Source organism: Eulemur rufifrons, chromosome 2 (assembly GCF_041146395.1).
Source record: "Eulemur rufifrons isolate Redbay chromosome 2, OSU_ERuf_1, whole genome shotgun sequence".
NCBI lineage: Eukaryota > Metazoa > Chordata > Mammalia > Primates > Lemuridae > Eulemur > Eulemur rufifrons.
The window spans coordinates 91857288-91870174 of record NC_090984.1 but is presented as its reverse complement, the minus strand read 5'-3'; the positions used below and the strand labels follow the sequence as shown (position 1 = coordinate 91870174).

The 12887-nt window shown below is 40.1% G+C and overlaps 1 protein-coding gene across 1 annotated transcript in view; it reads right to left on the bottom strand.

The window, feature by feature from the left end:
• Window positions 1–9004: 9004 nt before the first annotated feature.
• The window catches only part of RHOJ (ras homolog family member J), a 77434-nt gene continuing 73551 nt past the window's right edge, over window positions 9005–12887 (bottom strand). Inside the window, exon 5 of the mRNA XM_069465045.1 lies at window positions 9005–9202. Within this exon, the coding sequence (XP_069321146.1) occupies window positions 9056–9202 (147 nt within the window). The 3' untranslated portion in view covers window positions 9005–9055. The remainder of the gene's footprint in view (window positions 9203–12887) is intronic.

Here is a 12887-nt window from a genome sequence, read left to right as displayed (position 1 = left end):
TGGAAAGTCATGCAAAGCCCAAAATACAAACAACCCTCTGAGCTCCCCACAAATCTAAACAAACAGATGGTTCTCCAATTGCTTTAACAAAGAAAATCAATAATACCAAGAATGGTAATTTTCTTTCAGAAGTTCAAGATAGGATTACAAGCAAGGAATAAATGTGAATATCCCCAAGTTATAAGTTAAAATCATTTGGAAGAACATTTACTTACTGAAAATAAACTGTATATATACATGATAAAGGATATTGATGAATTATCAATAGTCATTATCTTGAGGAAATATACATGCAGAATTATGCACTTAAAATAGAAATTTAATCCTGTTAGTTTACAAGTTCTTTCTACATGAAACATATGAACAGATCATGTTTTCTTGGCTTTACTATGTTGTTCATGTAAAGATTCCTAAGATGACCTGGCGTGGAGAGGGGGCCATCAAACTCAGACAGTCTAAGCTCTAGGCTATTTTGAACTTCCATCTTCCATCTCCTCTTGGAATCTGCGTATCAAAATTAAAGTATTCAGGGGGACCAGTTTTACTGAGTGGAATTAAAATATCCAGCATTTAAAAATATGTTAGAAATGTTTTTAAGAGGAAGATTTTGTTCAGCTTTTGGCTCCTGCTTGAGCAAGCTCAAGAAACTAATGCTGAAACATCTCCCCATTGAAACATCAACCCCTTAATGAGAAACAAAGTGCAGTTGAAATTGGCTGCAGATTTCAGCATTAACAACATCTGAGCCAACTTCAGGACAAAGCAGAAAGGAACTAATGTACCATAAGTTTATCCACGTCAACCTCTACTCTGCAAGCTGCAGACAAGTGGAGAAGGGAGTGGGCTCTGATCAGGGGGGTTTCTCGTCTTCAGCATTGGATTGTTTCAATGTGCCTAATTCAGTAGAAATATTTTTATTCAAATAAAGAGAGGCCTTTAGTTGGCTTGGAATGGGAATTTATTTTACTGTTGCAGTAAAGGCACTAGGAATCACACATCTTAAAATTACAAGCAAATGGATTCTTGAACAGAAAATGAGTGTTGATGCCATTTTTCTCCTCTGATTATTAATAGTTTCTTATGAAGAGGATGAAATAGACTTTACTTTGTGGCCTGGGGAAGGAAGTGGCTGGGTGGGGATGCCGGGCTGTGGCAGGCTGTAGGAAGACAGGCTGTCCCTGGTGGAGGGAGTACTTTTGGCAGCTTGCATCAGTGGTTCCAATCAAGACATCAGGGATACATTTGCAAGAAACTTTGAAAAAATGTCAGATTTAAAAATCTTACATTTGGTCAGATTCTGATTTTGGATTTGATCAAACCCTTCCAAGAACGTTAGCCGCTTTGGCTAGCCAGGCTGCTTCCAGAGGTGAAAGCTGTCCCAGCTTACCAGCCTTTCGGTTGAAGAGTACTCTTGGGACACAGGGTGGGTTCCTGCTGCTTAGAGCATGAAGGACACCTGATTGAGAGTCCTAACGTCAGACCCGTGCCTGCAGTGTAAAGGGAGCCCTGGGCAGGAGGAGGAAGGTGGTCCGTCCTTCCGAGAGGGGGTGGGCCCCTAACGACGGCACTTGCACAATGACATCTCCTGGAGATGGGAACAGATCACTGACATCCTAGCCAGAAAATTAGCCGGGCCCTTTGCAGGTACAAAGCAAGTGGTGATCCTTGTGCTCTTTTTTGATTTGTTTGAAGGTAGGTTTTGATTCGCCTTCAGAACTCCTTCCGCAACAACAGGACTTGAATGAAATGATAGGCTTTAGTGCATGCGTGTACAATTTTTTTAAATTAATTAATTAATTTATTTTTATTTCAGCTTATTATGGGGGTACAAAAGTTCAGGTTATATATATTGCCCATGTACCGCCCATTCCCCCGAGTCAGAGCTTCAAGCGCGTCCATTCCCCAGATAGTGCACATTGCACTCACCATGTAGGTATACACCCATCCCCTCCCCCCACCCCCCACCTCAGTCTGATACCCAATTGGTGTCAACAACCCAAATGCCCATCAGTTCATGAATGGATTAGTAAATTGTGGTATATGTATACCATGGAGTATTACTCAGCTATAAGAAATAACGGTGATATGGCATCTCTTTGGTTCTCCTGGAGAGAGTTGGAACCCATTCTATTAAGTGAAGGATCCCAAGAATGGAAAAACAATTTTTTAAGGGCCTTTGTACACAGGGTGGGATGTCGGCAGGAAGAACTAACACGGTCCTCAGTGAGGTTTACCAAAAAACACTGAATAAGTGAATAAAACTCTGGTCTATGCTTAAGACAATAAAAATGTAAGTCTGTGGAGGGAATCTATATCCTGGTTAGAGGACAAGTTGTTTGTAAACAATCCTTCCTCTGCCATCTAGAGCTCCATGTCTTAAGCAATGAAGATGGAAGCTTCACCAGATGTTTTATGCCTCAGAAATTTGTTTTATCTTCATTTTGTAAGCTTATAACTCATGTGATATGACTCTTTCTTCATGGAAAATAATTTTGGGGGGCATTTTTTCTCTTCCTCATAAACACCAAAAAGACTTTCGGAACAGAAGTACTTTAGATTTAGTAGATCTTTCAAACCAGATGCTGCTTTTCTGCTTTTGATTCTAAAATATGCATATTTCTTTACTGCAGCTGGGTAGCACATGACAGGAAAAAGACTTCTGAGAGTGCTTTATTCCTCTAGTAAATATGAACAACTCAAATATCAGCCTAAGGAATACCCAAAAGCTAGCGTCTGAGAGATTGGCTAAGGTGATGGTTTCTTCATCAGGTAGCTATATGTTTGGATATAAAGACTGATGATGAATTTGGTTGTCTCATAGACCAAAACTCCCCCAATTTTAATGTGCACACAAGTCACTTGGGGGGTCCTGTTAAGATGTAAATTCTGATTCAGTAGGTCTGGACTGGGCTTGAGATTCCACAGTTCTACTAGCTCCCAGGTAATGCCGATGCTGCTGGTCCTTGGGCCACGCTTTGAGTAGCAAGGGGCTGACAATTTCCTGTTCTAACAGTGGCCTGGGCAAGGATATACTGAGTGGCAGATGGAGACACCCACATATGACCCAGAAATAAGAGTAGGAAAAAGGCAATTTAATGACACAAAAGTCAGAACATGGCACAAAATAAATGGCAAGGTTTAAGAGTACATGAAATAACATTCCATTAATTATGAAAAAGGTACACAGAATCGCCATTACATAAGATGTGGCTGGTAAAGCACCATCCCATGAGCAGGTGAGCATACTTCCCTGGACGATCATTTCCTCTGCAGAGATTATGCCGGGAGGAACATGAACGGTTGGAGGTGGGATAAAATTCTGCTGAGATGTACTTAGACAGTAATTACTGTTTACGCAGAGCATAAAAACAAATTAAACCAGGTGATGAGAAGAATGTAGAATTTGTTAACTTTCTTTCCCAAGGTTCCTCTAGGAGAAAACAATCTGATTGCTTAAAAAAATTGATTTCAAAAATGGCAGATGGAGGTAATTTGAAATGTGTATTTACAATGCTGCCCCTAAACATACTTCCCTACTTGGAAAGTGTTTGTATTTTTTCCCTAAAGAACTAACATAAACTCAAAAGATTGACTTGTGCAGTGTCACTGGGAGAATAAGTGTGCTAAGGCTGTTTCAAAGCAAGACTCAGGTGTGGGCCCTAGGCACCCTCTCCTTGTAGTACCCCAGACCTTATACCCTCTATAACACTGATCAGATCCTGTTCAGCAAAGATCACTACAGATACACTGGGAGGCTTGGAGGACAAGGCTAAAAATACAACAAAATTACTCCAGCTATAGTATCACAAAGCTTCTGAGTCACCACAGAACTCATAGAACAAAATGAAATTGCCAAAGTACAGCATGTTTAAAACACATACGCACCAAATCAACTCTAGTGTTTTTGACATAATATCCCCTAAGGAGGAAAAAAATAGATGGTGACCAAGATTAATCATGCAGCTTTTACTCTAATTTCCTGTCGTGGAATTTCAAAGCCAAGAACTGTTGTTGCACTTCCATCCCACCATTTCACAGATGAGCCAAACCTTCTTTGACTCATTCCTCCCTTAACCCAAAGAGAGCTCTAAACAAGCACAGCTGAGCTGCTGATGGCTGAAGTGCTGTTGAGCAGAGAGCTTGGTGCTTTAATTTTTTTTTTTTTTTCTGGTCTTTGTTGACCATTGAAGCTCCATGAGTTATTGCTTTATCTCATATTTTTGTGTTCTGTTATTGTGGTTGTGCATTTTAAATGCAATCTTTCTATTTAGAAATATCCCGCTGAAGATGAATAAATATTATTCATACAAGTAATTTTCTTTCCAGCTATCCCAAAGTCATCCTTTTCAGGCCTAAAGTCATGTTCATGCTCAAGGAAACTTTCAAAATCATTTATTCACTCATATTTCTTGGTAAGTTTCCAATGACTGCCTGTTCTATGTAAGCAGAGAGGGTAATGCCCCACATTGCTATTAAGACCCAAAAACACTGTCCAGGATTCCACTCATTTTTAGTGAATCATGAGATAGAATTATCTAGATTATCACACGACAAGCCCTGTTGACTGACTCTGCTTCAATACCCAGAACCATGGAATCCTCTTCCTGTTAACCGTCCTCTTTTCTTCCATGTGCTTCTAGGGACCAGGCAGAAGTTAGCAACTCTCTGGGAGAATTTTCAGGTGTGTGTTTTTGCCTTGTGTTTGGTTTTAGCTTCTTGTCCATTCTCTAAATGTTTCTTTTTTCAAAGAGCCTAACTTCCTTTGTTAGAAACTAAGTCTCCCTGACCTCTTTTCCCTTCTGTTTCTAATGGTCCTTGAAATGAAAAGTTTGTTGAGTTTCCTTATTTGCACTTGGGCAGCCTACTCAAAGACTCTCAGGGGAGTAGCTGGTGACCTATGGTTCTCTCTGTTGAGAGAGAATGCATGTTTTGCATTTTGGCAGCTAAACACAGGGATGGATTTAAAAACAAACACATAACTACTTATATAATAATCTCTAGCATGATGTCAAACATTCCTTAAAGCAAAAACCTCAATTTCTAATCTTCCATTACTTTGGTCTCATGAATGCATTTGCCTTTATGAATGTAATAATATGGCATCTAGAAAGACTTACCTCAAGTCAAATATTTCTTCTCGAAGATGCTCTACTTTGCAAGGTACCGCTCATGGGAACTTATACCCTAAATAATGACATTTTTGTTGGTTTCAAAGTCTGGATTTAGATTTATTTTCTCCTAAAATTGTTAGTGTAGTTGTGATTGCTCTTTTACCTACTATGTAATACTATTTCCTTACTGGTGGTCCTGTGAAAATTGTGTATGGTTACACCCACTTCATTTAGTACTTCTCTGATAAATCAGAAATCTTCCAAATGGTTCTTTGCATATCATGCTTGGATATGTTTTTATTAAAGTCTCAAGACCAAACCTCCCTCCTTGTCGTATGTGTATGACTTATTTTTTGATTTTCTGGCTTAGTACTTCCTGGTTTAGGGTTACTGTGGTTATTTTCTTCAGTAATTGTTCTTTGACTATAACTTTTCTTTGCAGAAATTAGCCCAGATTTCTTACTGTGGACATGGCTTTGACTTGTGTTTTAGTCCTTTTGTGTTCCAGAAATAACCCAAGGATTCCATTAATTCTTCCAACCAATCATTTGAGTGGAAAAAAAAAAAATCTGTCAAACTAGTTACTGGATTGAGCCAATAGATTAGGATTATGTTGCTGTATACTGTGGATTCCAGGCATATTAGTCCGTAGGTCAAATTCTCATCTCTAATTTATTATTAGTTTGATGGATTACTTTATTTATGGTGGCCTAACTACATGGAATTATGTGTTTAAAGTGGCTGGAATCTATAGGATAAACAGATGCAACTCCAATAATACACCTACAAAACTCCAACTTAATATGTGTGATAATGAATAAATTATAGTATTACATTGAAGGGCATCGCATAGGAAGCAGAAAAGCTGAGCTCTGTCCCAGCACGGCCACAACACACCTTTCTTAACCCATCTAGGCCTGAATTTCTTATATGTACAATGAGGGATTGGACTTGTGAACAAATGTGAACCTGAAAGAGCCAGTCCTCCAAAATGGATGTGGCTAACTGGACCTGAATTTTAAATAGAGCCATGTGGCCATTTGCTGACTAGAAGTCACATGCGTGTACTTTGAATCCCCCCAAAACTCACACCTCTGTTCAACTTTGGGACTCCAGAGCTCACCTGAACCAACCAATCAGAGCTCACCTGCCTCAGCCAATCAGGGCTAACCTGAATCAAGTGAATTTCAATCCTTCATTTGCATAAATGGACCTGATTGGGAACATGGGTGGGAGCTTCTGCTATAAAACTCAAACCCTCCTTTTGTTCTCTGGAATGCTCCTTCCTTTTACACAAGAGTCTGCATCTTCCTGGTTGGCAAACTGTTCACTGAAATAGTCTCTTTCCTCCAAATTCCTTTTCAGAGAACTTTTGTTCACAGACTATCATTTCTGAGGCCATTTCTAGCTCTGAAGTGTTAAGACACTACTCTGAAATGGAGATCAGCTGCCACTTCATGACTTTGGAAGATGGTGTGGATAATTAAAGGATCCTTCAAATTTCTATGTCTCTTCTTGTCTTTGGTTTCAGAACATAGTTTTATTCAGTCTTATGTCAGAAAACACTTTTTAGTGAAATGAGCTAGATCTTGCCATGAAACAAGGAATAAATGATTAGTTTGGCAGCATGAAATAACTCATTTAGGTTGCTTTGTTCTACATTGTTTTATTCAGTTATTAGCTCCTAGGACCTCTGGGAGTCTGCTCTTTCCAGACACTAACAGTCTCTATCCAATTCTAGGGGAAAGAATGATCTTCCTACCACGAACAAGTTAATCCCTGTGGTCCATTAGGGAGGCGATGACCTGGGGAGCTATTTGCCTGTTCAGTGCACACATTTGGAAACATAATGCTCTCCATTTTTCATCCACATCAATGAGAAGTGAGGAGTGGCCCTTTAGCAAGACGTAACTAGGCAATAATGTAACAAAACTGGCTAATAGCACTTCATTTATTATGGGGCTAAATGCTCATCATTTTTTGTAAAGGGTGAATTCATAACCTCTGCAGAGTTACAGTTTAAACACAGTTGATTTCCACTTACAAAGGCAGAAAGTCCTCTTCTCTAAATGTCAAGCTTTGACTTACAAAACTCCCGTTTTCTCTTATGTGAAATGTGTGTGCGTATTTTAAAAAAAATGTTTAGCAATTAGATGGGAGGGAAGGGAAATAGTACTTGAAATGTACAAGAAGGGAAAACACCTTTCAGAAATTCCAAACAAACCAACAAACTCCCCCAAACTGAGGAGTTGTCATGGAAGGTCTTAATAGAAAAGACTCACACCACACACTTCTTTCCTTATGTGCTTCCTCCAGTAGCAGAAGGTACTGGAAAGACTGGCTTTTGACAATGGAGGGAGCTTGAGTCTGAAAAGTCTTAAAATTGGTGTAATTTCATACTGCAAAGATGTATGTTGCTTATGCAATTAAAATGAAAAATTAAGTGCCTACCTGGGTAATTCCAGGGCATTTATAAGTAAATAAGACTAATGAGAAGCTCTCATAGCCTCTCATTAAAAGAAAGTAACTCACTCTATGATGCAAAAGTTCCCGGATGTTTGGAATTGTCGCACATGATTGGGCACGTGATTCCTTACTGGGAGCTTTTGCTTCTATGGGGCCCAAGTCCCTGTTCTATGTAGCACATCATTCTGGAAGGCAGGGGACAAACAGATTCAGAGCTTGATACCCACAGATCTGGCCCCTAAATAGACATTTGGGAGGATGAGTAAGGAAAGAGGCAGTATTTTAGTAACAGTTGTAACTGGAAAATGTCACGGAAATGGAACGGGAGCTTACTTGGGGCAAGCTGGAAAGCACTTTCATTTGAAGCAAGTAGAACAACGGAGGCACTTTCCTTGACCTTAGGTATTTTTAAACACTTGCTTTTTCATGCCCAATGGCCAGATCCTTCTTTTAGTTTAGGTGATAACTGGGGAGAACAAAAGGATCTGGGCATGGGAGAAAGTGCGAAATCAAGGGAGGAAAAGGGCATGCAGTGAAGGGAGGAAGCAGGAAGGTCCACTTTGCTGAGTGAACAATATTTTAGAAGATGGGTCCTGCTATATTCTTCCCCCAATCAATTTGGATGAAAACCAGAAAAACTACTTTTGTAAACAGTTCATTTTTAGTTTGCTGTGGCAATATAATATGGAAGAAAATCAAGCTACCTATCAATTTAAGCATTCGTAGAGTGTGAATCTTTGGCAAAAAACGTGGACCTGCACCAATTCAGATGATGTTTGCGTTCAACCAGGTTCAAAAATCATGGCTCTGTCAATTTCTTAAAGTTTAGTTTGCTTGTGTCTTCTTGTGATCAGGCATTCAGAGGTATGTGTTGGTTCTAATAGCTTTGGTAGAAACATGCTGAAAATAGAAATGGATATAAAACGCCTCGTCTTTAGGCTAATTTGGTATGGATTTGTCATGCCTGAGTAACTGGAAATTAGTCAATTTCTTGACATAATACAAACGAATGTGAGACACATGGGTGGAACAGGAGATTCAGGAAAAAAAGGTTAGTATTGTAGTCCCATGTTTTGTAAAAGACATCAAGTAAGGCCACCAATATAGGAACCGAGTTCGTCTCTTAGTTTTTCTGTGATGATTTCCTATCAACTTCATGTTCACGGGCAGGAGAGATACAAAAATGCAAGATGGCCTTTGACTTTGTTTCCAACGTGTTCGGCAGTGGCACCGTCTGAAATCCGGGCTCAGCGTTCTCGGAGTCTGCAGTGTGGATGCTTCCGGCTGGCAGGGAGGACGTACGAGGCGATTGGCGGACTAGTGTGCTGTCCTTGGGAGGGCTCGCGGGGTGGTGGGGCAAGCCTCTGCGGGAAGGGAATTCCTTTCGGTTCGCGCCCTCCTTTTTGGCTGGAGCGTGGTCGCGGAGATGGGCTGCCATTCTCACCCTTAGGTGGGGAGGAGGCGGGTCTCAAGCAACCTCAGATAATCGAACAGCAGCTGTGACCCTCAGAGCAGCGTTTCTTCTTTTTCTTGGGGTGGAAAATGGTGAGAATTGCTTCATCAAAAACTGCTTTGAGACCTTTCTGAGTCAGGGCGGAGCATTCCAAGTAGCACTGTGCTCCGATCTTAAACACAAAAAAGAAACTTTTGAGAGAAAGAAAAGAGAGAAGCAAAGGGTATCAACCCCGGGCCCAGCCAAGTACTTACTTCTTGTCCCACAAATAGCCTGTGGGTTGGTTTGGATTATGTTCTCTCTTTTGCATTTCAATTTGCGGTGCTATCCTAATTTTTTTGGTATTTTTATATTTTTTATATTCTTAGATTAGCAATAAATGGTTATGGACCACTTTTGGAGAACAATAAATTCTGAACATGCTCCATAGGCATTTATTCCTAACACAAGAATATAAAAATTATAAAAATATAAAAAATTGGGAGAGAATTCAGAACCAGTGATATAGTTGAAGTATATTTTGTGAAGAACAGGGCTGCATGATGTTGTTTTTAGTATCCTCTCATTTGTACGCAGAATGTGCAAATCACATACAAGTGAAACGTTATCTCCTTCAGTAGGGATAAGGCAAAGTGTCAGCTTGGTTGATAAAGTATATAGAAAGAGAGTGGGCGATATGGTTTTATAGGTCATTCTGTATTAAAATGCACTTGTGATAAGGTATCTCTCAGCAAGGTATTATCTAATTGGTATTTTCACATGGTTGAATCAAGCATTGAACACAATCCCAAAAGGCAGCAGCTGACATTTTATGTCATTATTAGGAAATTCAGTTCAGTTTTAATATACTATAAAAGGCCTATTTTAAATAGTTAAAAAACTCCAAAACAAATAAAAATAAAAATCGCAAAATGCATTTACTGCTATCAATAGCCTCTTTGTCAGTGTATAGTCTGGACTTTTAAGTGATAAAGTATTTTGTACTTGCCTAGGGCTTTATTTCAAAGCTTTTGGTGATTTGATACTATGATGGATATGATAATCACAAAATCCCTATGAGACATATAGAAATTCAGGCTAGAATCATAGATTCTCATTAAAAAAAAAAATCATAGACTGTACAGACCACGTTTGGCAGTCAGCTTCTTGTGAAGGAGATCTGGGGTTTTAATTGCTCACAAGCTCAGTATGAGCCAACAATATGATGTGGGCCTTTTACTATTAAGGACATCTGAAGAAATGATTCTAGTTTTTGCTTCATATCATAAGAACAACTTTGAAAAATTAAAGCAGATTTGGAAGAGTTTGGCTAGAGGTGAGCTAGAAACCAGCAGATAAATGTCTAAAACAGGATAGTCAAATAATATGCCTATTACGGCTGGAAGCTTATGTAAATAAGTAAAGCGGGGTTAGTGCAAGACAATAAGGAGAGGTGGGGATTGCGGCGCACCATAGAGTACATGCTCCCTCTGGAGTGGCCAGTCTTACCCAGCTGCTAAGTGGGAATGTTGGTTCACTATTGCCCATTTTTGTATTTTTCAAGAAGAGTTGGAAATTTGGATTTTTATTTACTGTTTACCAAGTTTTAAAATACTCTGTGGGCCAAGCAAGACACTGATATGGGATTTATTTGGCAGCAACCAGTTTGCAACGTGTAGACTAAAGGAACTTGTGGTTTAGTTTAGAATAGAGTGGGAACAGCCCCAGAAAGGTAAAATGAATTAATAACATTCAATGAGATAATGAAAGTACTAGACTTAGAATCTGGGTCTCTTATATGTGTTCTTTTCCTTGTTCCATGACATTAACTGTGACCCTTATCAATCACTCAGCTCTGCAAGAAGCTGGCCAAGGTGACAATTAATGAAATGAGTTGCTCACTAATTCGAGTTATGCCCAACATTTGGATAAGCTACTGGCCACAGATATGAAAACTTAGCATGAAATAGAGTTGGTTGGGCCCAGAAAGTATTTCCTAGCTTCTCTAACAGATATTATGTACTTTTTTCCCCCCTGACAAGAATGGTTACTGTATGAGCCAAAGGAAAATGCCAAAAGAAAAGATGTTGGATGTTGAAAATCTATTTTATGGCTTTTCTTTTGACCATGGTTTGGCCTTTAGGACATAATTTTTTTATATGTATATACATACATATGTGTGTGTATGTATAAAATTAAAAATAGATACAAGAGAGGAAGAAAGGGCAGAGGAAATTTTCCTAATAATGTCATGACATCATCTGTTGCATTTTGGGATTGTGTTCAATGCTGGATTCAAACACATTTGAAAAGCACACTAGTCTAATGAAGGTGCCGTCTGAATGACTTGACCGATTGTAATGTGATGGCTCTTGTCAGTCATGCTGAAAAAATACCTAGAAAGTGCTGTGGTGCTGTTCTACCTGGAATACCCCCCTGACTAACGATGGCAAGCCTCTGACTGATTCTGGAAATTCCAGGAGAGCTGGGCTGAGCTTGCTCACACTTGGAGTCCGGCAGGGTGGGCAGGGCACCCACCCTGCTTCTCCCCTGATTGTGCTGTGTGTGAGGGTTTGACTTTTGGTGGGGCTGGAGGAGCCCTAACTTGTCTCTCTCAATTCAGACAATTCTGAAGATAGTGAAACAGCAGATAAAGGCATTATTGTGTAATGGAGTTAATATAACATTGTGTTGAACTAGTAGTTCCAGGAAAAGTAGCCAACAGATTATGGGTGTGATTTGGGGAATACGTGTGAGAAACAACAGTTAAGGGTAGGTATTGTTGCCATGTGTCAAGCGCTCTGAGAAAAGAATTCATTCTGGTTCAGGGAAAAGGCACAGCCATGTTAGAGCAATTGTGAAAAAGAAATCATCTGTGCTCTCAGAGACGGGAAATGGAAAACTGTCTTAAGGAAAGATGGCTTTTCTTCTAGCAGCAACTTCCTCTGCTTCTTGGAATAAAATGACCTTCACGGCCAAGTATTTAGAATCCATCTGTGGGAGCTCAGGATTTGAGGATTCTTGTTTGGATACGTATGTAAGCAACACAGAACATGCTTTCCCCGTGACGTCTTGTCATGAAAAAAGCAGAAATTGAGGTTGTAAACCGAGAGAACGCTTTTATGATCATTTTATAATAGTTAAAACTTATTGTCTCAAAAGCTGGGAAGTTTATCAGAGCCGTCACAGAAGACATAAGGCTCTGACAAGAAGAAATTAAAAAACAAATAAATAAACAAACTCACAATGACTAATCACGTGGAAGAAAACCTGGTACTTCTTCCCGGCTGTCCTAGTGGTGGCAGGACATGTTACGGAATAAGAGAGAAAGCGACCAGGAAGAATACAGGCAGAGAGGGCTGCTGGCTGTGGACGTGTCCGAGAGGGCACAGAAATTCAACAACAGCCGTAGGTCAGTGAGTCGGGCCTTGTGGCACACGGCTCGTTTCATCGTCACGGGAACCTTATGAGGAGAGTCCATCACCACCCTCGCTCTACGGCTCACGAACCTGAAGTCACCTCTCTGTGCTACACAACTAAGAAAATGGCAGAGATTCAAATTTGTTTTTTCCTGACCTGAGGTTTAACCACTCTGCCCGGCTGTCTCTAGAAAATGTAACAAACAAACAAACAAACAAATGGGGGTGAAAGAGCCAACGAATGAACACGTGGGACAAGCTGCTATGGGCGTAGGGAGGGTGATGAGAGAAGGGAAGGAAAGGAAGGCATTTCCTGTCAGTGAGAAGATGGTGGAATGAAGTCAGCCGGCATCTAAGCAGACGGCCAGTAGTCGGGAAGTTCTTTACTCCTCATCTGAGAATGAGGAGAGTCACGCAGAGGGGACAAACAGTGAGCTAAGAACAGGAAAAAGAACCAAA